Source organism: Kryptolebias marmoratus, linkage group LG17, assembly GCF_001649575.2.
Source record: "Kryptolebias marmoratus isolate JLee-2015 linkage group LG17, ASM164957v2, whole genome shotgun sequence".
NCBI classification, from domain to species: Eukaryota; Metazoa; Chordata; class Actinopteri; order Cyprinodontiformes; family Rivulidae; genus Kryptolebias; species Kryptolebias marmoratus.
In genome coordinates, this window is record NC_051446.1 from 2,962,264 (window position 1) to 2,989,842 (window position 27,579).

At 37.4% G+C, this 27,579-nt stretch overlaps 1 protein-coding gene across 23 annotated transcripts in view; it reads right to left on the bottom strand.

The window, feature by feature from the left end:
- ptprz1a (protein tyrosine phosphatase receptor type Z1a) overlaps positions 1–27,579 on the bottom strand; it is a 197,760-nt gene that overhangs the window by 68,293 nt on the left and 101,888 nt on the right. For 17 of the 23 annotated variants that reach the window (XR_005234290.1, XR_005234291.1, XM_037980715.1 and 14 more), the window contains 5 exons: positions 24,629–24,669; positions 22,219–24,535; positions 13,857–13,995; positions 4,931–5,019; positions 4,367–4,452 (listed from right to left, as the gene is read on the bottom strand). Coding sequence is in view for 21 of the 23 variants with exons in the window: in XM_037980715.1 (XP_037836643.1) it covers positions 4,367–4,452; positions 4,931–5,019; positions 13,857–13,995; positions 22,219–24,535; positions 24,629–24,669 (2,672 nt within the window). In the remaining 2 variants the exon portion in view is untranslated. The remainder of the gene's footprint in view (positions 1–4,366; positions 4,453–4,930; positions 5,020–13,856; positions 13,996–22,218; positions 24,536–24,628; positions 24,670–27,579) is intronic. The other 6 variants (XM_037980712.1, XM_037980710.1, XM_037980713.1 and 3 more) reach the window with 5 other exon arrangements.

Sequence of the window (27,579 nt, forward strand, 5' to 3'; positions counted from 1 at the left end):
GACAGTGGATGTCCTTCGTGAAGCCATCTTCAACACTTGGAGCAACGTTCCCACTAGCCTCCTGGAAACACTAGCATCAAGCATGCCTAAACGATTGTTTGAAGTCATCAACAAGAATGGTGGAGCTACTCATTACTGAGTCCTTTTTTTTGACACTTTGATTTATGTTTTGGGGGGTTTTCGGGTTTTTTTGAGCTATGGTCTTAAACTTTTGATCAGCTGAAAAAATCATGTCTGAGTGTAAATGTAGTTTTCAATTAATTCCCCACTCAAAAGTTTTTGTCTCTTACGCTGATTTTTCCTTTAACATTGTGAAGCTCTACTTAGAACCTTCTTAAGATCCAATAGTGCAAAATGCAAATTCTTGCAATTTTTTGACTGGTCTTAAGATTTTGATCAGGAGTGAATTAGATTAGATAGATTTTAGGAATATCTCAAATCTGAGTATAAATCTATACTCAGATCATTGTCTGTAAACACAGTTCACTGTGTCATCCACAAAGGCTGTTTAAAGATTTATCATACAAAGAAGTATGAACACCATCCAGAAACTGTGCCATTTTTTTCTGGGCCAAAGCAAATTTAAAGTAGACTTAGGCAAAGAGGAAAATTGTTCTGTGGTCTGACAACTCAAAATCAATTTTTTTAAGAAACCATAGATGCTACACATTCTAAGTACTAAAAGGAGAGATATGTCTGGTTCTCTGATGGTATGGGAATGCATTGGTACCTCTTATTATTTCAGCAATACAGTGCTTAACCGTGTACAACGTCCACTATAAAAGCATGACTTCATAGTAGAAGAGTCCAGGTGCTAAATTGACTGCAGTCCAGACCTCTCACCAATTTAAAACATTTGGTGCATCATGAAACAAAAAGAGCCAGCAAAAAAGAGCTAGGCCTGTTGAATAGCTAGAATCTTACATCAGACAAAAATGGGACATTCCCCTCCAAAAAATCAAGCAACTGATCTCCACTATTCTTTGTTTTTTTTTACAGACTGTTGGTAAAAAAAGAGTGGATGCTTTACAGTTGTGAGGATTTGGATTTTTTGTGTTTTTCGGTTTTGTTTTCTTTATTTATTCTTGTTGTTGTTTTCAGTTTGGTTTTTTCCTGTTTGTGTTCCTGCTCAGTATTCACTACTCCTCCGTTACTCTTTTGCCCTCCTTGCCTCATCTCCACCTGTCCGTAATTATCCCCACTCACCTGTTTCTACTTACCTCGTCACCCTCTGTATTCAAATACCCGGTCACTTCTCTCACTTTCTGCTGGTTCATTGTTTGTTGTCTGTTGGTTGTCGTTGTTTTGCTTGTTGTCTCGCAGTCATTCTTGGTTCTGCTGCTCCATGCTTTATGTTCTGTTTATCCTTTTGTTCTGCTGCCATGTCAGCTTTTGTTTTCGTTTTTTTCTTTAGTTTAATAAATTAGTTTAGTTTCTTTTATATGAGTCTGCACACTGGGTTCCTCTCCATCCGTTCCACGTTCCTGACAACAGTGGGAAACATAGCCCTGTCCAAACTTTTTTAAAAATTTGTAGCTGCCATTAACTTTAAAATTACAAATTTTATTTTAATTTTTTTCAAAAATGGTAGAATTTATTATTTCTTTCATGACTTAAGTAGTTTTTTAGCTTATTTTGCATTAGGTTCATTGTCTTGTAATTCTGTTTTATTTCTTGTTTATTCTGCATTTAGGTTCTTGTGTAGTTTTGTTGTCTGTCTCTTGACACAATGGTTGCCTTGGTGTTTCAGTTTTCTCATGTGTTTCCTGTGTCACTGTTCACCTGCCCCTTAGCTCTGTTACACTCCTTTCTGCCAGCCACGCCCACCTCACCTGTTGCCTCCCATGTCCCAACTGGAACCCATTTTCCACTCACCCTCAGTTCTTTCAAACCGTTTTCTTTTTCATTGATTCCTTGCTGGTTCATTCCTGTTTGTCTGTTCTGTGTTCCCGGTTGCCCATGTCACTGTGTTTTTGTCCACGCCACGCTCTTGCGCCTTATGTTTTTGTTCATAGTTTTTTGTAGTAAGTTTTTGTTTTTTCATTTTGTTGCTGTCTCATCAGCTCTTTGTTTTTCCTTGTTTTGTTAATAAAGTAGTTTTCTTTTAATATCATTATGAGTCTGCGTTCTGAGTTTGCCATGCTCGTCCCTAACAGAATAAACAAGCAGCCAGAACAGAACCCAGTGGACTCTTTCGCCTGCATTCCCCTCACAATGTAGGACAAAGCCAGGATCCTGACGGATTTGAGCAGGAACACCCACTTAACTTCCTTGATGGGCCCTATTATCTGGCAGCAGTCCCCCCAGCAACCTATGGCCACTATCGGTGAAGGAGGGCACCGGCCGCGGCAGTCTCCATGCTTCCATTGGCTGCAGCAAGTCTAGCACTTCCACCGTCCACAGAATTTACCACAACTCCATCAGCTTCATGTACACCAGGTCCCCTTCCCTAGTCTTCTCCTCAGTCTCCAGTAATTGGTGATCCCTTTTCATTTTACCACCACATAGAAGCATCAGAGTTTTCTCCTGCCAAGCTCCCAGATATTTCCAGTCAGATCCACAAACTGCTTTCATTAACTGCAGAAAACATGGACTCTAAACACAGTCTTGTCACCTGTAACGTGATTGAACACATCCCCCTGTCCTGCGCTGGTTTTCTCAGTCTACCAAAATTCTCCAACGTCCATAAGGAAATCACTCATGTAAAAGGACAATTAATAAATATGCCCGTAAAACCTCAACCATCTTGATTTTCTGAACCCTTAGTGACTTAGCCACCCAGATCTGCAATGTCAGCTGAGTCACCCAAGCCTGCCAGGTCCGCCCAATCACCGCTTCCACTACCCCCAGTGCCGCTCTCTGCATCTCCAGTGCCATCTGCAGAGCTTTCAGTTTCTCCAGTGCCCCCTGCAGAGCCTTCAGTCTTTCAGCACCCTCTGCAGAGCCTTCAAAGCTTAAGCCAGATAAGTTAGCTAAGTTTCTCAAACCTGCCAAATCTCTCAAGTCAATCTTGCCATCTCCAGGGCCAGTCTTGCCATCTCCAGAGCCAGTCTCGTAATCTCCAGAGCCGGTTTCATCATCTCCAGTGCCGGTCCCACAGACTATTACTCTTTCCTGTGTCTCTAAGGAGGTTGTGACCATGACGCTCCACCTTCCTGTCTCTCTGTGGGGGTTGGTGAACACAATGCTCCAACTTCCTGTGTTACTGTGGGGGTCGGTGACCACGACGCTTCACCTTCTTGTGTTTTAGTGGGGGTCAGCAACGAAGCTCCACCTTCCTGTGTCTCAGTGGGGGTTGGCAATGACGCTCCACCTTCCTGTGTCTCTGTGGGGGTTGGTGACGATGATGCTCCACCTTCCAGTGTCTCTGAGAGGGTCATGGACAATGATGCCTCTCCACCTTCCAGTGACTGTGAAAGGGTCATGGATGATGATGCCTCTCCACCTTCCAGTGTCTCTGAGAAAGTTGTGTACGTCGACTCCTCCGAGAGGGTCATGGTTGTGGATGACGTCATCTCTCCACTCTCCAGTGTCTCTGAGAGGGTTGTGGATGACGCTTCTCACCAGGCCATTCCAGAGGGGTCGGGATTGACGTCTCTCACCAGGCCACTCCAGAGGGGGTTGGTGACTGCCTTGTTTTAAAATCTGGTTCCACCCCCTCCAAGGTTCCACACTCCCAAACCTCCAGGATCACATGGATGTCCACCTCAAGGGTTTATAGGCCCTCCAGTTCTTTTAAAGTTTTTTGTTTGTTCCCAGGATTTTTGCCCTGTCGGTTTTCAGTTTATCATTCTTTGTTTTGTTTTTTCTTGCCCCCCATCGTTTGGTTTTCCCCCTCCACCCACCTGAGTCTGGTTTCCCCTGGTCCTTTTTCCCAGGTTCGTTTTGTTGTTTTGGTCCCTCCATCTTGTGTTTCCCTCTCCACCCTTCTACCTCGTCAGCTCTGTTTTTCCTTGTTTTGTTAATAAAGTAGTTTTCTTATTTTATCATTATGAGCCTGGGTTCACCATTCTCATTTCTAACAAGTACAAAAATTTGATATGTTTACTTTTTTCCATTGTTAAAAATATGGGTTTATGTGATTTGCAAATCTTTGCATTCTGTTTTCATTTAGATTTTAAACAAATGAATTGTGGTTGTATTTATTTTGTTTTTATGGATAAATAATGACTTGACTATCCAAATTAGTCAACTAGTGTTGCACATATGCATCAAACCAAATTATATCACATCATCACAAGTTATCATGAAGCATATAGACAATATAATGACATTTGCAGGAATAACCATCATTCAGTCAGACCTTTACCAACATGTTCGAATATTAGCTAGAGGAAGAAGTGCAGAATAACTCCTGTTGTCATACCTCAAACTCTTGTTGGAAGCCTTGAGTGCTGTGAAGCTCAGCAACATGTCTGACAAAGTCTTTCACTGGAAAAGTGGTTTGGTAATCTGGAAAATTTAAAACACTAAGTAAATAGTCACATATATAGAGAGGGAAAAAGACATTGTCCTTGTCAAACATCAAATATTTTATGCTATTCATATTAAACAAAATAAATTTGAACTTTTATTCTTGGCATAAAATGAAGAAACTTGAGCAAAATTAGGACATTGCTAAAGAAGTCAGTTTTTAAGTTACATTTTGGAAAAATGAAAAAAAAAAAAAGAAATTAGAAAATTGAAAGAATTTTAAGTGAGGACATTCTGGTAAACTGAATGCTATTTTGGCCACTTTGTATCTGTCAGCATTCTCTGAGACACTGGGAACACAGACTTCAAAAAATCAATAAAACTCACAAAAAACATATTGCTTAAAGAAAATTTGTTCTTAAGTTTGCAATTGAATTTGTAAGACTCGAAACTTGTCCTAAAATTCAGGCATAAGACGAAGGAAGAAAAGTGTATATGTGTGTGTGATTTGTGTTACCAAATGTCAGTGTGGTAGTGGACTGCGCACCAATGACTCTGGAAGAGGAGATGCCATCAATGTAAAAGTGAGCCGTCTGGAAACACATTCTGCAGACAAATCATTTGAAAATTTACTCAAGTTGGTTCATTTTGTCTGTTGATATAAACAGTGGATATAAAGTTTACACATAATACCATGATTTTGCGATGTAAAATAAAACCATGATAAACTTTTTTGGTCTTTATTTTGACAAATATCCTGTACAACCTAACTGAAAACAATCAGTAGTGGGGAAAAACCTAAAAAAAATGCAATAAGCTAGTTGCATAAAGGTGCACACCCTTACATTTATCCTGAGTTTCTTTATATTTTTGTGCACGTGTTATATAGGTTATTTTGTATTTATTTCATTTATTTATTTTTATTGCCCAATTACAATGTCTTCTTTTAGCAGCTAGTAGAAAAACATTTTTTATACCTAATTATGAAACTTATTTTTTGACAGAACAGAGTTTAACTTATTGGTACAGCCCTCTGTAACAGTCCCTGTTCTATGACAAAATAGATATATAAATACAGATAACATAGTTCCCCACCCTGTTCTAGACCTAAATTGAGAAGATAAAAAAAACCTAACCTAGCTGTGCACAAGAGATGCCCTCACAATCTGACAGATTTAGAGCACTTTAGGAGGGAAGAGGAGCAAATATTATCAAACTGAGATGTGATCTGCTGATACCTTTCTAAATCAGAAAGTTAAAATAAATCAGAAAATCAGAAAGTTTCAGGGAGAGCAAACTTATGCAACCAGCTCCTTCCACCTTTTATTTTTTTTTTATTTTATTTTTTTCCACACATTTACATTTTTTAGTTGAATTGTACAGTACAAAAAGTCTTTGAACTCCAAAAAAACATTTAAAAAGAGTTTCATGTTTGTCTTAAATGCAGAGAGGAAAAATAACAAGAAAAATGCTGAAGATAAAAAGGAGCAAATCCAAAAAACGGCACAGAATGTAACAGGGTAAAGATACATTTGTTTTGATGTGATTTTATGTTTTGTCAAAAACATGGTGATTTTCACATAAACACAGAAAAAAAAGATGTTCTGCTAATCCCTGACATGTTTTTATATAGATAAGACGTCCTCTGATGAACCAGTGGTCTCTTGTCCAGAAATAAACATCACCGATTATCAGCACACAGAAAGGAGGTTGAGCTTTGAGATTACAGAATGAAAAAAAACACAAATACTCTCACAATGAGGCCCAGGGATTTATATACAAAGGATTTCTAGAAGTAGTATGGTAGTGGCTTGTCAATCACAAAGTAGTGTCTCCATAAAGCATGCTCTGCTTTGGCTTCAGTTTTAGTGTATAGCCCTTTTCAGATATAAAATACATACAGTATCTTTCAACAATCTGTTAAAGCAACACAATTCTGTCATTGAAGGTATTTTTAAACTAATGTTTCATATAATTTTTTTTCGGATATATGGGCATCACATGGACACTTTTGTTTTTTTGTTGTTTTTGTTGTTTTTTTAGATTAGTCACCATATTTACTACTGGAAAATGATACAGAAAAGCAAGACAAACAATTGGTAGCACTTTATAATAACTACACCTTATTTAGCCTTATTTAATCATTAATAAACGGTTAATTAACCTTGAAAACATCATTATTATTGATGTTTTCAAGGTTAATGAAAGGTTCACAGCTATTAATGCTTTACATATAAAGGCTAATTACTTCCATAACCAACATATTCAATGTTTCTTCATGCTTAATAACTCATGAATTAACTATTCTATATATTGTGTGTATATGTATGTAAATGGTCATATAAATGTACTTTCACACCATGTGTTTGACATGAATTAATGGTCAGAGAATGTTTAAATTGACTAAATACTTATCCTGCAGTGCCATAATAAATCAGGCAGTTACTAGTAGTTAGTTAAGTCTTTTTGTGAATCTTTCTAAAGTGAAGAATATTTATGCTTTATTAAGAATTTATTAATGTAGACAAAACCCTGAAGGGCCACAAATTCATTTTTACCTGTTGACCTTCATCTTCTTCTAAAAAATAAAAAGCCGTGATTGAGTCCTGCTTTTGTCAACAATCGACGGGACAGTCAACTGTGTTCTTGCTTTTATGTGTAAAGCATAAATAAATGTGTATGAATCATCCTTTATTAATAATACTTTCAAGGTTAATTAACTATTTATTAATGATTAAATAAGGCTAAATAAGGTTAGGGTATCAAACAATTTACTAAACTAGAAAATTCCTTTAAAAAATTGGTAGAATGTCAATGCTAACACTTGTCAAAAAAATCAACAGAACTTTGTATTAATCTAAGCTATGAATAAATGCTTTAATGTAGGACCTCAAAAAACAACAACAACGACAACAAAAAACTGAGATCATATTATGTAGTTTCCATCTGGGAAGCTTTCTCAATTTAAAACTGTAGAGTATGGAGTTCCAATCTTAAAACTACATGAGATGCTCTGTTGATTCACTTGTTCTTTTTGCTACTTTTGTCTTGGATGACTGAAAATCTTGACTAGCTTTAATGTGTTTAAGAAAAAAAAAAGAGATTGAAAGAAATGTTAAAACTGCTGCCAATGGCTTATTATGGTTGCTATGGTAACCAGACGACTGTCTGTCACTCCTTGACGGCCAAGTTATTGAGAAGCAGACAATCAAAATCTGAAAATTAGTCTCATAGTTGCTGTAAGAAGACTAAAACACAGCTCTTCAAAATTCTTGAACCACAAGACTTTGATGGTTTCACATAAATTTTTATGTTTCTACAGTGTTTTATGTAGGACATATGACAAGTTAAAAGTTCTTTCACTTGTAGTTTAAAGAGGATATTCTGAGCTAAAATATTATTGAATCCATGGACGCTTGGCTGTGGAGTCTTTGCATTTTGGGGGATTTGAGAAAAGTCCTATAGCAGTGAGAGACAGAAGGTGAAAGAAGACAAAAATGCTTACATTTTAATGAATAGATTGTATATGTATCAAACAAAAAATTGTGTAGATAAAAAGAGTTACTTTGGAAAAAAACTGAAATGTTTACACCAGGACTATACAACTTATGGCCCGGGGACTACATCACGCTAGCGGGTAACCTCAGTTTGAATTACTGAAATCATTTGAGCTGCTTCATTTGTCTCTAATGACTGATAAACCTTTACTTTACAACAAGACAGAGGTAGTGGTTTTGGATCTGAGCATCTTAGGAATAAACTTTGCAGCCTTTCACTTCCTCTGGATGGCATTAATTTGGCCTCCAGTTCTAATGTAAAGAACCTTGATGTTATTTTTGATCAGGATGTCTTTTAACCCCCCATTTTAAAAATGTTACCAGGTTTGCTTTTTCCTACCTATGGAGGAATTTTTCTGCCATAAGTTGAGAGCACACATTTTCAGTTTGAAAGCTATCTTTGTTCTCAAAATTTGTAATATCTGTGTTTACATTTTCAAATTTAAAGCAGGAATTCATCTCTTTGTTCTCAAAACTTGTAATGCTTGCACTCAAAACTTCTGCTCTTTTTCAAATATTCTCTGTGCTCTTTCAGATTTTCTGCTTGCGCGCATAACTTTCTCTCTGTATGGATCAAATCTCTGCTTGCAAAGCTCTCTGCTTGATTACAAATTCTTTTCTGCTCCCTCACGGAACAAGGAGTACCATAACCTGGCAACTGTCCCAGGCAATAGCATGAAAGTGTTATACTGGGCAATGGGAGACTCCTCTAAGGTGTGTTTGTTTCCTTCTAGTGCAGGGGTGTCAAACTCCAGGCCATGAGGGCCACTGTCCTGGAAGTTTTAGGTTTTTCTGCTCCAACACACCTGATCCAAAAGGTTTAATTACCTCCTCATCAAATCATCAAGTTCTCCAGAAGCATGTCCACAAGTCATTCATTTACCATATTTTCCAGCCTATAATGCACACTTAAAAGCCTTGAATTTTCTCAAAAACCGACAGTGCACCTTATAATCTGGAGCGCTTCATATATGTAAGAAGTTGTAATGTTTTAGTATGACTGCGGTTGGTGTCGCACACAAAACAGTCCGATGTGAACACCGTTTCTTGACATCGGTGCAGTATTCTCTGAATAGATTGGGCTGTTTTGTTTCGCTGAATGCGCCTTATATATGACAAATGTTTGAAAATAGACCATTCATTGACAGTGCGCCTTATAATCCACTCCGTCCTATACTGCGGAAAATAAGGTAAACCAGGTGTTTTAATGGGTGTGTCTGTGTGCTTAGAATCGATTGTAGCATGTGCTCTTTCTGCGCCACCCACTGAATGTAGGGAGAAACCATCTCAGATTTCTGCTCTGTGTTACAATTTAAAGATAAGGCTTTTGCCCATACAGGCTGCGATCAATACCTTTGATTTGACTTACATGACAGACAGCAAGTCTGTGTTCTCTTCCTCACTAAATATCTACCAGAATCCGTGTATCATTTGTTCTTTCCATTTTCAATAGGTAATCAAAAATCAAATAATGAAAAACCGACTGTTTTTTTTGTTTTCTATTATAACAACAATTATAAAACGAAAAAAAAAAAGCCTGGTTTTTCATATTTCACTTTTAGGCTAAGATCAAAAACATGAAATGGAAAAATGGGCAGGAGGACAGAATTTGATTTAACATTTAATTGGTCGGGTTTAGGTGACCCAGAAGTTTGGTAAGCAGCGCTAGCGGCCATCATAGACATTGATTACATAGACACCTCAAAGACTGGCGCTGTCTGTTGGAGCTGACGAGTCAGCGCGGCCGCCATCTTGGCCAGGTACTTCACGCGCCCCCCAGTTCATTTCTTTGTACTGAGGAAGCTGTATGTCCAACTAAAATAATCATAACTCTCTGAATTTTTACCCGATTTTCACACAGTTTGGTTTGTTACAAACAGCACAGATGTAGTTATGATACAGGACGCTTTCACAGATTAAAAATATGTACTTTCATGCTAAAATACTTTGTTTTATGCTCTTTAACAAGGGCAGACATATGGTATGGCATATTAATAAATGTATAAATTTATAAATTTTAATAAATAAACAAGCGGAATAAGCGGAAGAGGATGGATGATAAATAAACAAATTGGATTGTTCATTTCAATTTATTTTACTCTCTTACACACACATATGCACACACAATCCTGAGCCTTCTGTATACACCACATCAATAATTTCTTCACATTCTTTAGTGCTGTGTATGCACACATACATGCAGTTTTTTAAAGGCCTGGAAAAGTAACCCTAAAAAACTCCAGGTCATTCTAAGGTCTTACACTGCCCTGCTTTAACTGGAGCTGGAGAGCTGAGCTTCACTTTCAGGAAAATGTTGAGAAAGGTCAACTGGAAGCTCTCTGCATCTTTCCTAATCTCTATGCTGGTCCCGTTAAAGTCCTCTGGTTTGAAATGTTCACTACAGAGCTGAGACAACTGTAGCAACAAAACCCTCCCTTCTTACTGCATCTTCCCATTGCCTCCTTAAATCTGTGTTACTGGGAAACCTTCAAAATGTGAAGAAAATAAACAGAAAGAGCTAATGAGAGAGGAGCACCAGTTTCTCCTGTTAACATTTCGTTGTTTGCCAAATAACTTTAGCTACGATGACATAATATAATAAATGGTCAAAGAACCAAAATTATTTTTCAATCTTACTTGTGAAAGGAAATCTCATATGAAATAAAATATGATCATAGCTGCTCGCTCTGTGGTTACTCTCGTTGCTGGGTTCCAACACAAAATGAGGCGTCTACATATTTATGTTTGTTCGATCAATCAATCAGGAACAGATAATCCAGTCAGACCCATCAGCCATGGAGACTTGCGTATTGTTTCGAGGCTCAAACCGCTGTTAAACATGTCCTCTATCAGTGGTTCAAGCGTCGCTCGCCATAGTAGCTACTACATGACCCTAACTGCTGCATAGAGCCACTTCTGGTTCACCTAAACACGACCAAATAAATAAATATTATTTTGTGGGGTTTTTTTTATATCTGAGCCTAAAAGTGAAATATGAAAAGCCAGGCATTTGATTTTGATTGACAATTGAAAATGGAAAAAATGTATGACAGACAGATAATAAATGATGAAGCCTTTTGATTAAAGGTAAAACATCTTCAGAAGAAAAGGAAGGTCCAGTTGTCTTGTACTGAACTCTGAGGACATTTAGTCCTCAGAGTTTCTGTTGAAATAAACAAACTAAGAAAAGGTTAATTTTAACAATGAGTTTTTTTGCAACCACTGTTAGCTAAAGTGTATTATTTGCTTTTGTTGTGTGACATGACTAGTCTGCAATTAGGCCAGTTTAGCACCCAGATGATTTTCCTCCAAACCAATGTTGTTTTAATACCCAAACAATGTGGTTGGATATTGTTTTGATTAAATTATTAAGACTTTTCTGACAAAGATAACATCAGCATAAGGTATGTTGCTCCTAAATTTGGTTATATTTAATGTTAAGCAATAAAAGTTTCTTTACATAATGTGCAGGTTATTCTTGTCATGTGCACTGATGGTCCTCAAATCATTAGGATGCTGGGTCCTAAACTTGACAACATGAGAATTTTTGAAAGTCAGCAGGACAAACTATCTACAATTTTCCAAAAAAAATTTGTAAAGATCAAAAATAAAGATTTCTCTAGATTCCACAGACCTTTTCATAATATTATGGCTTGATTGTTCTTACTTAATCTTTTTGCTTGTATTTCCTAAAATTCAATGGGAGGCAATCTTCTTATTTTTATATATTTTATATATATATATATATATATATATATATATATATATATATATATATATATATATATATATGTGTGTGTCTATTTATTGCACCAAACAGTCGTTTTCTGGATATGTGTCTGACATCAATACTAAAACAAGCATAGGGGGAAAAAAGTTATTTAAATAGTAGTTTTCCCCTTCTGTAGAAAAGCTACTTCAGGAATAAAATTGAATGTGATAAAATGTTTCATGAAAGATATTTAAATAAATGCTTCTTGTATTTTTGCCACTTTTGGTAATTTGAGAAGTAAACTGCAGTCCTATGAAACTATAGCCCTGTTTTGTTAAAGGTTAGTGGAAAAAGGATATATAGACATGGACCAATTTGTTTGTACACTTTTGTTCAAGAAAACCCCCCCACAAATAATAATAATACATATTAATCAATAATACAAAAGATAACCAAAAAGCCCAGAACAACTACCCAAGAGATTAGAGGTGAACTCCAATGTCAAAGGTCATGAATCTCAGATCACACCATCAGACACTGTTTGAGCCAAAGTTGACTTAATGGAAGATGACTATGGAGGACACCAAATCATTCAAAAGCCAACTGGAATTTATGAAAATGTATACTGAAAAGCCACAAAACGTCTGGGAGAATGTACTTTAGACAAATGAGACAAAACTGGAGCTTTTTGGCAACAAGTCACACCAGCATTGACAGATCCCAAAAAAAAAACATACAAGGAAAAAAAACAGCATATCTAAAGTAAAACATGGAGGAGGCCGTGTTATGATCTGGAGTTGCTTTGCTGCATCTGTCACAGGGTGTCTTGCATTTGTTCAGGGTACAATGAAATCTCAAGACTATCAAGGCCTTCAGGAGCCAAATGTGCTGCTCAGTGTCAGAAAGCTTGGTCACTAGCAGATCATTGGCCCTCCAACAAAATAATGAGCCAAAACATACAGCTAAAAACATCCAAGAATGGCTCAAAACAAAACACAGGGCTATTCTGAAGTGGCCTTCGGAGCCTTAACTCCTGTTGAACATCTGTGGAAGGAGCTGAAACCTGCAGTATGGAAAAGGTAACCTTCAAATCTGAGACAGATGGAGTAGTTTGTTCATGGGGAATGAGACAAAGTACCTGTGGACAGGTGTAGACGTCTCAGAGTCACAAAGGTAGATTAAGTTAAGGGTACCATCCTTTTTTGTCAAAGTCAGTTTCATTATTTTTTTTAATAATTCTGTTGAACCAAAATTATAAAGCAATGACGGATTTTCATTAGTGGATTTTTAGTTTTTTGGGGGGGTTTTCATATTCTTTTTATTACATTTGTCAGTTTCAAGTTATTTCAATAACCTTTCTGAGTTTTTCTTTCTTCAGCAAAAGGGTACAGACAATACAGCACAGGTTTGGCCTCCCCCCTCCAGTCTTACAAGACACACAAGTCAATTTCTTCTGTCCAAAATAATCAGGTGAATGTCCTTTCCTATCTAGCAAGCATCTGAACACACTCCATGAGCAGTTACTCAATTTGTTACAGCTGAGGTACACCCTCCATTGTGGATTAATGCCTGCCCCTGCTCTTCAGATTATTACCATTTCAGCACTGCTTAATCTTGGAGATACAACAACAAACCAAGTGCAAAACATAATCAAATCTCAGTTGAGGAGGATAAAAAATGTACAATCTGATAAACATATTGCTTAAAGTGTTTAACATTGTGTGACAGCACATCATTGAATGGATTTCTAAAGTTGTTTTTTTCAAAGTCTGAGTGGGTTACACACCCAAGGTTTTTTAATGGGTAAAAAAAGCAAAAAACCTTACATTTTCTTAATGTCAATTTTACAGGTAATGAGCTAAAATTTGATGTGGTAATAGCTGCGGGTCATCCTTAACACATACTCTGAGCCTGACATTGTATGGGATTGTATATAATGTTATTTTCAAGGTCTGTCTAAAAATGGTTACAACTCTGTCATTTCTCAGCACATCTTATCTTAAAACTATGGGGTGAAAGGTGGTGGGTGATATGCATTTCTTCAACAAATGCTAGGCCTTTAATTACAATTTGTGGGAATATTACAACATAACTTGGGGCTGTGACATGTGTCAGGAAACCATCGGCTCATATCTTCACACACTGTGGAGGTTTAAGGCCACAGCAGTACTAACCTCCAGTAGATGAGAAGACCAACGAGGACAACCAGGCCAAGAAGTGTCAGAGTAGAGATGACAGCTAGAGGAACCATAGCCTTCCTCTCTCCTTCCTTGACCGAGCCAACCCTTGACTCATGGCTGCTGTTACTGGCATCTAGAAAAAAAATTAACAGAACATGGTAAAGGTGAAAACAGCTTTAGAAAGAGCAAAGGTTTTTCAGCTGGACACTAAAGACCTGTTTTGTCTTATGCTCCCTCACCACAGCTTTATCACATTAAATTTCTAGTTTTGAAACCAGCACTCACTAAATGTGACTATTTATAGTTATCATGGACATTAAAAACATGAAACAATATTTTGCATGCAAATGCCTGTGCTTATGTTTGTTGACATAAAGTAGAAGGAGAGCATTTTACCCAATTAGTTACTAAATTAGCTAAACTAAATATTTTAACTTATACATTTCAAATGGTTAACCTACAGCACAAAAGAAATATGTCTACTGCCTAAAGCGTTCAGTTAACCCTTCTTAAACTATTTTATTTTATTTCTTTCCTAAATAAAATCATAAGACCAGCTGGTTGAAGCAGATACCCGTTCTTCTTGAGCCTGGTTCTGCTGGAGATTTCTTCCTATTAAAAAGGAGTTTTTCCTTCCCACTGTTGCCTATGTGCTGCTCAGGATGGGAGACTGTAACGAAGTGAAGATTCAACGCAATCTGCTGGCTCCCTTAGACAGATAACCTTTACTAATTGGCTTTTAGAATGTATGTGAATGTTTTTGTTCAGTGCCCTGAGACGACTTTTGTTATGACTTGGTGCTTTAATAGTAAACTGAATTAAATTGAATTGAATTGAATAAGCATGTACGAGTCAATTTGGTTAAATTACTAAAGTGTCCCTCCAGTCTAATTCTTGTTTGACTACAGACAACTTCAAATAAAAGAACAAATGATCAAAACATGAATATTCCCTTGTTGGCTCCCTGTGAAATGACCTCACCATTGCTGTTATTCCACTATGATAGACAGCAGTGTGCATGTTAACCAGTGCTAACAAACAATCCCAGCTCCAAGAAAGTTTGGATGTAAACAACAACAAAAACAGAACACAATAATTTGCAAATCTCAAAACCCATATTTTATTTACCATTTAACACACATACTGAAACTGAGAAATTTGACTCTTTTTTTTTTCAAATAGGGTTATTCTGAATTTGATGGCCGGGCATGTTTACCGCTGTGAAACATGCCCTCTTCTTTTATCCACAGTCTGTAAATATCGAAGAGTGGAGGAGACCAGACTAACCTCTGTCTGTCTGTCTTTACTTCTGTGATTCAACATTTCTAAAATGCCCTCTTTTTACTGAGTCCACTTATTGACCTGTTGCCAGGGAACATAATTTGTTGCAAAATGCTTTTCCATCTGTTTCTTACCTGTACTACTTACTTTTACAGCCTTTTGTAGCCCTGTCTCTTTTTTTTTTGATTTGTTGCTGAAATAAAATTCAAAACTTTTTCCCTAAAATTATACTTTTTCTCAGTTGAAACTTGTGGTATGTTTACTATGTCCCGGTCTGGATAACATATGGGTTGATGAGATTTACAAATGATTGCATTTTCATTTAAATTTTACTCAACGTTCTAACTTTTTTGATATTCGAGTTGTTATATCTCACTAGGCTGTTGGACTGTTGGAAAGTAGTTGGTGACTTAATATTCCCCCCAAAATGTGAGAAAATAGGCCAATTTTAGGATCCACTGAATTCTAAGTGTTTGCAACCAATTGACCAGCAAGCCATGCGGCTAAGTTTTGTGTTGCCAGCCCTTGAAAATCAAGGCTTATTTTTGTGTGCATGACTTGCGAAACTGCATTCTAAGTCAGGAACATTATTTTGTTGCCTACCTCTGTCTTCATCAAACCCACCTTGTCATGCTTTGTACCAAATTTGACAGGCATGTTTATCATTTAACGTAGTGCACTACACTTTTGAAATAAAGATATACAGATCTGGAGCAGTATTTTAAAATAAATAATACTTATCATCGCTGTGGTTTTCAGACCTAGGTATTCAGGGGTGTTATGTGGCTTTAGATGTTTTCTGTCATAGGAGACCTCCTTTGTCAATAAACAGCTCTTGAGGTGAGATGGAAACTCAAATAAATAAATAAATAATAAAAAAACCCAACTGGACCTATTTTTGATTATTTTTTATTTTTTGGAATTGCCGTGTTCTGGATGATTAAAAATACTCTGTGATTGTTTATAAATACACACACATACATACATCTCTCTCTCTCTCTCTCTCTTTATATATATATATATATATATATATATATATATATATATATACACACACACACACACACACTATTTTATTTTGAGGTAAATAAACTACATGTATCTGGTTATCTTGAGAAAATAAGCTTTGTTTACTTTTGGAACAAGGCATTATCTAAAGAGAACAACACACAAACATACACGTCTGCGTGTGCGTGTGTGTGTGTGTGTGTGTGTGGGGGGGGGTGAAGATGTATCTCTTTTCTATCAAAGGGCTGCTTTAGTTCTGAAAAAAAAAACAACTGAAAATTACTAGATTAAAATTCATAGTTGGGGCAATCTTTAAAAGAAGACAGATGGACAGAAATATTAGCATTTATGCAAACAAGAAAGGAATCTGTCAAACACAAGGGTTGTCTTCACCTATCCAACACCTACACAAAGGCCTTGACTCTCTTTCACATGTGATTTCACAGCCATTCGCAGCTGCAAATCCATCTTTCTATTTTCTTTCACTGCTTCTTAAATGAGTGACCAAAACACTTAATTTATTGCTCTAAACAGCTGATAAGTGACAGGAACTCATGTAAGTTTTATAAAGCTTTTAGAGGGATTGTTCTAAAAATGATGTATAAGCCTGAAACTCCCAATCTCGTTTGAGAGCTGAATCGTTTTTTCTAAAGAAAGGTAAAACAAAAAAAAAACAAAGAAAGCCTTGTTGTCTTCTGATCAAGAGAATTATGTGTGAGCCAGCTGAGATTTTTTGAGAGATTTCTTAAAGAACTCTGCTGCACTCTTGTGGCCATGTCAGGTACCATTTGAGAAGAGGAGAATTTCTTGTTTGATATCAACACATATTTTGCAAAATTGTAACAAAATAACCAACATGTTTCTAAAAATTATGGCTGCCAATTTTTTTTATTTCAGTTTTTCGGTTATACATCATGGCATAACAAGGCAGTGGTTAGAGCTGCCACCTGAAAACAAGAAGGTTGCTGGTTTCTGACCGCCTTTCTGGCATGTTCTCCCTGTGCATGTGTGGGTTTTCTCCAGATATTCAAGTTTCTTCCCACAAACCACAAAGATACATGTTAGGTTACTTAATACTCTAAATTGTCCCTAGGTGGGAGTGAGAGCAGTAATGACTGTCTTTCTCATTTGTCTCTGTGTGGTCCTGTGATGGAGTTGGGGGTTTTTTGGGGGGGTTTTTTCAATTCTTTTGAGTTTTTATGATGTTATTTTTATGACTTTTTAGTTTTGTGTTTTTATGATGTAAAACACTTTAAACTGCCCTGTTGCTAAAAAGTGCTATATAAATAAATTTGACTTGACTTTATTGGACGGGGCGGCTGTGGCTCAGTGGTTAGAGCATGTTCGATTCCTGGCAGGAGTCACATGTTGAAGTGTCCCTGGGCAAGACACTGAACCTCATTGCTGCTGATGTGTGTGGCAATGGTTAGATCGGCCATCGGTGTATGAATGGAGTTTAAAGCACTGATTAGTCTTCATAGAATGATTCATTCAGATTAGCTTTGTAGAGATGTAGCAGAGTGGTGTATGAATGTGTGTGTGGATGGGTAAATGAGGGCACGGATTGTGTTATAAAGTTCTATTGAGTGGCCTGGTTGGCTAGAAAGGTGCTCTAAAAGTACAGTCCATTTAGGGACTTGAAACCAGTCCAAGCTGTACATCGCCTCTCACACAATGATCACTGGAAATATGCACCAGCTCCCACGTGAACTTCTCCGGTTTCAGAAGCTGGCTGTTGTGCTAGCAAGATGGATAGCTTTGAGGAGCCGCACGCTGAAACCGTCAGGAAATACGCCTATTGTTATGTTATCTTTAAGCAAAGATTATGAAGCCGGTCAAATGGCAAAGAACTCTTGAAAAGAGATAGCACATTCATTGTGCACAGGGGAGTCTGTCTGTCAGAAACAGTGAGTTTTTTTTCTGGACTGATTTGAGGATGCAGGGGCAGAGTGGAGACACCACCAAGATAAATTCCATTCCACCACTGTTCAATTACATTGGATGGACAGTTATGAAAAGCATGATAAGATGACCACCAACTCAAGGTAAGCAATGTGCCCATTAGAAAATCCATTTGTGTAAGAGAATGAGTGAGAGAGACTCAGCTCTGGTCTAATTGAGCAGGTAAATGTGCCACCTACAATAATGTCTTTTTCCATCTCCGTGGTTAAGAAGAATAATACGAAATCCTCTTCCTCCAACTCATCAACTGTTGGTTGTGCGCTTGCTCTGTTGTTGCTTATATGCTTTTCATGTCACATGTGCTACAGTGGGAGGGCTTACTAAGAATTCTCTCCTGCAGTTTCTCTTTGAGTGTTAAACATGCAAAAAAATGCCTCACAACCACACTAGGCAGATCAGATGTCTTACGTCTTGTGACGTATAAAGTATAAAAGTATATACCAGCCTTTATCCACATCACATATTGTGAGCAAGTGCTTTGATTGTAAGACAATGGTTCTCAAACCCTCCAGCTTCAAGCTTGCGACCAACTATTCTTCAGCCATATCTTGAAAAAAACAATAGCCAATTAGATGAAATTCAAACTGCTGTTGGAGGTGCCAATTCTGAGATATTGTATGCAAACTGACAAACACTGAGCAGTAGGGGGCACTATAAAACATAAAAAATGGTTCACAATAAAACAGCTAATTGGATCTTTTTGAAGTTTGGCACAGACCTTCAGGACATTGGCTTGAAGTCAGCCATATAAGGTCATAATCAGACCCTCCAGGATTTTGCGGTGTTGCGATTGCAACTATTAACGCAAAATCAAGCAAACCCCGCGAAATCGCAACTTTTTGCAACTTTGTCCAAGACACCGCAACTTTCCCGCAACTTTAACCCCAAATAACTCACAAAGAAGAGATGTGACGTCACATCCTGTTAACATCAGAATGCCGGGAGCATGCAGGAGCAGCGACTGAAGCGAAAATGTGTGCTAATGCTTCACATTTGCCCACAAAGATTTCAGCAAAGGACTGCGCAAAACACCGCAGTGAAGTTAGTTTTAAGTTGGATATTGGATATTCGTGCTCCGCGGAGTTAGCGGCATCTAGATCACGGCTGAACGCTAATGTCGGCCAGCCGTCCCTAAGTGAACCACCGCATGTGAGAGAAAGAGTTGGCAGAGAACGGCTGACCGACATTAGCGTTCCTGTTTCGGGTCAGCCGTGAGCTAGACGCAGCTAACTCTGCGGAGCGCGAATATCCAACATCCAACTTAAAACTAACTTCACTGTGGTTGCAAACCAGTTTCCTACCCAGCTGCAGGAGAGTGACCAGTGTAATCATGGAACATAAATGCATCGACAAACACTTTGTGTCTGCAAAACATGTGAGGAGAGCTGCAGACGAGGGACAATCCAGAAATGGTCATGAATGTCAGTTTATAAGCAATCAAAGTTCTCAAATAAAGCACCTTTTGAGAATGTCAATGTTTGTTGGTAATTATCTTACAAAACTAGTAAGTAGTTTTGGTTTATATATTAAAAGTTATGTTTTTTTATTTATTTTAGTAAAAACTAAATTGCAACTTTTCATCACAACTTTTAGGAAAATGCCCCGTGAAATCAGGCATTTTAGCCTGCAACAGTCACAAAAAATGCCTGTGAAATCCTGGAGGGACTGCATAATGTTCAAATAAAGTGGGTGTGGCTTATTGCATCTCAAAGACAATGTTTTTCTAAGGTATGCTAAACATATGTGGAGCTACTATTATGGTTAATATGTTTTGGTCTCCAAGTTGTAAATTTCTGCCACCACCAACACGTATAATAAAGTCCTATAATTGGTTAAGGTTACTGACTGTTTTACCTCAAAAGGTTTGGGGGAAAAAAATGTTTATGCAAATTAGGAAAATTTGCAAAACCTTCTAAAAGGATCTCCTCCAAGGCCTCAAACACACTCAGCATAAAACAACATCTAGCGTAATAGATTAGAAAAAAGTTATTCAGGAAAAGTTTTGTTTTTAAATGACTGCGTTAGAGTTACTCAAGTTTAAGCTATAAAGCTAGCTTCATGTAAAAATGGCCATATCTTATCTATTTTAAGACATACAAACAACAAACTCATACCATTGGTCCAGTTTGCCCTAAGTAGGTGTCCCAAACTTCAAAAACTCTAAACTGTAGGTGGTGATAAAAATGTGAAAAGTTTATATTTCAAAAACAACCACACTGATTTCTACTAAATTTTATAAACTTGGTAGCACTGCAGCACAGTAGTTAGAGCTGTCACCCTCAACAAAGAAGACTGAAGGATTGTTTTCCAACCAGCTGTCTTTCTGAGTGGAGTTAGCATGTTTTCCCTGAGCACACATGGGCTTACTCTGGGTACTGTGGTTTTCTCCACCTCCTGGTAACTCTAATTTGTTTTCAAGGCTGTCTTGTTCAAACATTGGATTTTACTTTAAATAGTTTCACTTGTTGGCATTTTATACGTCTATACACCCAATATGAATAAATGGTAAATAGGCTGTATATAGTGCCTTTCTAGCCAGTCAGACCATTAAAAACACAATCTGTGCCCTCACTTACTCATCCACACAGCACTCTACAAAGCTAATCTGAATAAATTATTCTATGGAGACTAATCAGTGCTTTAAACTTCATTCATACACTGATGGGGCACACATCAGAGGTGGTGAAAGGGTTTAATGTCTTGAGCAGGGACACTTCAATAAGTGACTCCTGCCAGGAATTGAACCTCCAATTCTCTCATTGGAGGCCAGTTGCTCTAACCACTGAGCCACAGCCACTAAACAACAGTTTTTATTTCTTTTGAACAACTGTAACCTGAAGGGCAGGGGGAATAAATGTGCACATACACACTTCTCCTACAAACTGGGGATTTTAGGTGAACTTTTGAATTTTAAAGTCCTGCAATGGCTGATCTTTACAATGGGGTTAAATGGCAGCTGGAATTTTGATCCACACTGTTCACACTGAAAATGTCCACTTTTGTTCAAAATTCCAAAATGCACTAAACATATTTCTGTAAACTTCTTGTTGAATTCAAGGGCAATCAGTGTAATATGTTTTATGTAATACAGAGAGAGAATCCTGAAAAAATGTTCTGAAAGTATTTGCTAAAAAAAATAAAATTCTAGTCATGCAAGTTTTACATTAGTAAACATATATATATTTCAGGTAATATATATAAATATATATTAGGATTATCTAAAAAATTATTAATACATATCAACAACAATTTAAATGAAAAAGTTGGTAACACCTAACTGTACTTAAATGTCCACTACTAGGGGGACCCTGTAAATGTGAAATGTCACAACACTTTGACTTCTTTCCCTTAATATGGCAATGACTGGCTAAAGGATTGTGGCCTCTCAACAAAAACAAACAAAGAAACAACAACAACAACAATCATAATAATAATAATAATAATGTGATTTTAGCTTGGGAACACATAAATGCTTCTAGATATTTATTACTCAACAAGCCAGTGCTTTGACAGGTCCTTGGTTGATTGGGGGGCAAATGTTAGGGGATGATATGCATCAAGGGGCTTGGACCCCAATGATAACTGATTGCTGTTCTAGTTTAAATTTTCATTTCTTTCTGGAATTCATCTCAGAACCTAAACTTGACATTTTGTGAGGGTCACAACCCCAACTTTAGAAACCACTGGTCTAAAACACTGCTGTTATTTATTCTGTCTGACCTGGGCTACACAGGACTTCTGAAAGATTGTGTGCAATTTATAAATAACTTACAGGTCTGATAGAATGAGCTTTTGGGTGACAGGTAGCGCAGGGCTACCAGTTAACATTCACTGATGTAACATATATAAGAACAAATGCTACTAAAATGAATGAGTCTTAAAAATGTCAAAAAAAGTGATGGCAATGTAATCAGTTATGATATCCGATGAATACAGTGTTTTAAATGAGTGGATTTTATTGTTTTTACTTGGAAATAAAATGTGGTTTGTTGAAGAAAATAATGGACATATCATCCATTGAATGTGCAAAACTTCTTCTGAGCCTTCAGAATTTTGTAGCTGTTTGAGTTTTGTTTTTCTCTTAAATTGGATTTTATATTTTTACCTTCAACTGCCTCTTCTTCCTCAGACTCCGTTTCTGTGCGCTCGGAGATACTGAAGTCAGAAGGTGTCTCATTGTCATAGAGGCTTTCACCCTGTCCCGAGTTGCTCTCATCTGTCCCACCCAATGACCTGGGTAAGGCTGAAGTTACTTCTGAAATAGTTGGTGTTCCTGAACCTCCCAATTCAGGGATGACACCACTTCCACTTTCAAAATAGAATGCTGAGGAGTGTTCTTCCAGATCACCTGGGTTCTGGTCAGATTCCTTTGTTGTGACTGAAGCAGTTGTGCTTATAACTTTGGTCGAATAAGGAATCACACTCTCCCCAGAGGCTGAGGTTTCAGCCCTGTCCCACGTATGGTCAATGCTCTCCTGGCAGTCAGGGAAAATAGCTGAGCCAGAGGTACTGCTGCTAGTATCAAACACTTGTCCCTCTGGTGTAGGGGTTGATGGGGGAGCTGTGGGTGAGAAGGGGAGGGAAGCGGTTTGGAAAGCAGTGTTTCTCTCTGATGCTGGCAACCAAAAATCCAAAACGGTAGACAATGTGGCTGCAACAGAAACATGCAGGTCACTATGGGTAACTTGGAAAAACTCTGGAAAAGAGGATGAGGGAGATATATAGCTATGGGAGTGCAGTGGCTGGTCTAAAGAAGGACTATCAGAGCCCACAACAGCAGGAGACTTTAAAAGACTGTGCATCGCAATACCAGATGTTGAAAGGAGGTCTACACTCGAGTCAAGTTTGAAACTTGTAGAGTTCCAAGCTGATGACAGTAGTGGAACATGAAGAGAGACATGCAACCAAGATGAGGATGCCGATGGTTCCAATGAACAGCCACACTCAATGTCAGCATCACTAGCTAATGGAAACCCTTCATCACTAATATCAGGTAGCAAAACCTCTATTGTGCTCCCAGTGGCATACCTTGAGTCCTCAAACCCAAATGATCCAGATTTGGATAAACCCTGTGTCGCATCAGAAAGGATAAACTCACTAGAAAGAACAACCGAGGGCTCGAGAGTGGGGTTGAGAGAGAAAGACATTTTTGAGAGGGACAGATCCCAGGAAGATTCTGACAGTTCAGCTGCAACAGTGGTGCCAATTGGGACCAGCACTGTTTTGAGTGGAGGAGTAACATTAAACATAGAGAGATCACCTGAGGACCCTGATGACCAAACACTGTCATAATTGTTATAGCCAGAACTGATACTAGGATAGAAAGAGTCAGTGTCCCAACCAGACTTGGACTGTGAGGGTAGAGGTAGGTGAGGCAGTGTGGAGACAAGGTGCATGGGAACTGAAGGAGAAGCAATGTCTCGGCCAGACAGCAGGGCAGTAGCAGCATGCTGAGAGTCCAATGCAGAGGCAGTTAACACAGCTGTTGAGGAGAAGGAAGGGTCATGCAAGCAGGTGGAGGGTATGACGCTTGGGTCCGAGGTGTCACACAAAGGAGAGGAGGTGAAGGCAGAAGAGGGTAAGACAAAGTGTCGCTCACCATTAGACAGCAGCTGTGTGGGCTGCAAAAGAACACCACTCAGCAGGACAGAGGTTGTTGTTGATGGAGAATGAGGCACACTGGGATCTGTTTGTTCTTCGACTTCTCTCAAAGAGGAAGTCTGAACAGTTGAAACTGACATCTGGACCTCAGGGAGACTTCTGGATTCAGTAGAAACACTTTCACCTGTGAAGTTGTCTTTGTTTATGGCTTCAACTAAACCTTTATTAAGTTTGGCATTCATGATGGATGACGACGATGTCTTGCCCATGTTCCCAGTGTCAGAGGACACTGTGGTTGTGATGGAGACATAATTAGAAACACTTGAATACTTAATAGCTTTTGTCTTTGAGAAGAAAGAAAGGATTGGATTAATTGTACCTAGATCATCTTTTGCCTTCTCAGTTGAAGCTTTTGAATTTAAGTCTCCATTAAAATCATCTGACTTTGTATATGTGACTGAAGGTGCAGTAGAAATTGAAATAAAGGATTCCTTTGTTGTTATGGAATAAAAAGCATTGTTGTTGCTGAATTGGACAGATCCTTTGGTTTCTGGTGATGCCGTGACCTCTGGTGGCTGTGAGGGGCTACTACGGAGAGCTGCCTCTTCATAATGGCTCAACATTTCACCAGACTTGGTGGATTTCAGAAGGTGATCAGAATCAGTGGTGGTTCTTCTCTGATCAGACTCTACTGTTGCAGCTTGGATGCCAGGCAGGGGCACTGACGTAGATGTTGTGGTCTTCATTGTGTTTGAAGCACTCCAATCCAATCTGTTATTTATGGTCTCTTCAAGCTCATTCAAGGAGCCATCAGGCTCAGGCTGTTTGGGAAAGATTTTTAAGCAGCAATAAGTCACTGTGATAGTTGGTTGGGTACAGGCATGTATGGATGGGAAAAAAATAGAACTACTTACCAGAAAGGCAAATTCATTTGATTCTGGATTCTGGGCGTTTTCTGAAAAGAAGATCAGATTACAATTCTAGTTACGCAACATTTTTCAAGATCAGAGAGAACAAAGATAAGTGTAAACCTTAATAAAGCTAAACTTTAGCTTTATTACATTTGAACCTAAAGAACTAAATAATTTTTTATATGAAAATTTTGATTTTGAATAAATCTAAAAATACAATAGGATAAAAAAGGAAAAGAAGGAAAGGTTACACACCATTTTACAGTCAAGATAAAAAGTAAAAGCAGACTATTTCAGTCATGTTTTTTTTGCATTCAAAAATAATGAAATACAATCTGGTCTTAATATTAGTCAAAAACAACCTCAGATTAACACCAATAATTGCATACTACATTGTTAATATTTGGGGAGAAAAAAGTCAAAAAGCAGAAAAGATGTGTGGAAAACAATGTCTACAACATATTTCAATAGCACGTTGAACCACCTGTAATCAAATATGGTCATATTTGCTGATGATCAACTAATCAAGCTGGTTAGCAGCAGCAGGTCACTGCTTATAGTTGCATCATGAGCATAAATGTTATATAAATTTAAGGCCTTGAATGATTTTTTTGAACTTTTTTTTTCAGGATTGAAGGATTATACGACCTGCAATTTCAACAATTTTAAAAACAAGAATTTGATGCAGACATTTAAATTTATTGTGCATTTGGTCTGCTGAAGATTTGGCCACAATGACCATAAGTATGTTTGAAGGAATCAGTGTGAGGCTTTGATACCTAAGAAGACAATACCAACTGTCAAGCATTGTGGTAGTAGCATCATGCTGAGGTACTGGTCCACCATACAAAGATGGAATAGCAAAATATTGAAATTAACTTCATACCCATGGAAGGAATTAAGGATGATTTGTTTTTCACACACAGCTTTTGCAATGTGGCTTAGGTCATGCGTTTTTGTTTATCTGATGTATTTTTTTCAAAAACCTTTAAGAAACAGATGACATTTTTGTATGTTTTGATGCATTTTTAAAAAAAATTAAAAGAGCCTGCACTCACTCTCTACCATGACTGTAATTAATAAACCATTCTGTCACTAAAACAATATCAAAAATGAATAAACAATTGCAAAAGATTTGCTCTTTCATCTATAAATCCCCCAGGACACAATAAACACAGAACATAGATTTGCAACCTGTCAAATTTTATCTTTCATCCTCTTTGTAAGACAAGCAAAAGCAAGAGAAAAGAATATAAAATCTATTTTTTATTTTTGTAATTTTAACTACACATTTTGTCCTAAANGGTTTGTGGCAGGGTTGCACAAAATGACACATCAGTGATTGCCATAAAAGTGGACTGAGCTCAAACTCACAGCACACAAAGGGGGCAGGTGTGCAGGTGTGGCTCTTACCTCTCTTAGGCTAAGTGACACATCATGAAGAGCAGAACAAACTAGACTGTGAAGCATGAGGTAAAGCCTGAAGGTATACTGAACTGGATGGATGAGAGGAAGTTTATAGAGCTAGGTGGAAAAGGGTGTAAGTGACATTTTGACTGATTAAAAAAAATTATTCTACTAAAAAAAGGAGCCCCTGCAGAACTAAAGGTGATGCTAAAAATAAAACGATCAAATTATTATACATTTTTAATATAACTTGCTTTTTCAGCAATTATATTAACAAACATGTACAAAAAATGAAATTATAATATACCGTTTGAAAAAACAAAAAACAAAGCAACATCCAATACTGTGCTGCAAACAGATGTGTGAATTTTTAACAAAAACGACTATGACTGAGTATTTTAGCCACACAGACTATAAGAAAATGGAGATTTTTTTTTCTTTACATTTTGATATTAAAGTCTAAATGATGATATAAATTGTAAATATTATTAATGGAAAAAAAAGTCACAATGCTGAGGGAAAAAAAAAAAAACTTAGCCAGAGAAAGTGAACCACACTGCATCTGAACTCGACTGTATTTATTTCAGTTGTTATTATTTTTGTATCTGAGGGTTTTGGGTGCACTTTTGCTGTGTTACCTACACAATAATATGAAGTATTTTAGTTGAAGCAGTTTCAGTGTTATTTCTTATTCCCACTGCAGCAGAACTCACAGAACGTGTTTCAATGTTTCACAAAAAGTCTCAAATACATATACTGTGTATGAACTCCTAAATGCTCTCAAACCTTTGGGCTGTCCTGACTGCAGTATTTGTAATAATAATGTAAGCTTTTTTCAAAACACTTTCAATGTGTAGAGAAAGTTTTTTGAGGCTAGCACTGTGTGTGTGTGTGTTTAAGACTCTTATTGTGAAGGTCTTAAACCTGTGAGTTCTGCTGCATAAACTGCACCTTAGACTGCTTCAGTTAAAAAAATGCATGTTGTTTAGTAGTTAGACTTGTCCCTCAGGAGGGAAAATGCAATGTATCAGCAACAAAGTCACATTCAAATGGAAGCACACAAAATTCACAATAACCCAGTAACCTTCAGATACAATGTTAATACCCTAATGAGAAATGAAACTAAAACAGTCAGGTTCAAGAGCACAGTGGGGTTCACTTTCTTTGGCTTAAGTCTCAAAAAACTTTTTTCCAACATTGCAACTTTTTTTGTCAAAGAATTGTGACTTTTGTCAATAATATTTACTCTTTCATCTCAATACTAAAGACATTTATTTTCTACTGCATGGCCCCAGTACTCTGTCACATGTGGCCAATTAATTCTAGGCTTTATTTTAGATTTAAGGTCTTATTTTTGAGTAAGCACAACACTTAACAGTTTTAACCACAAGATGGTTGATTTGCTTTAAACTAATATTTTGAAGTTTGACAACTTTAAAAGAACAGCTGATATTTCAGCTATGAATTCAATGTTCTCATCTTGTGTATTGTTCATTTAGTAAACACTACAGAGTAACACCAAAAATCCCTATTGGCAAATCTGAATG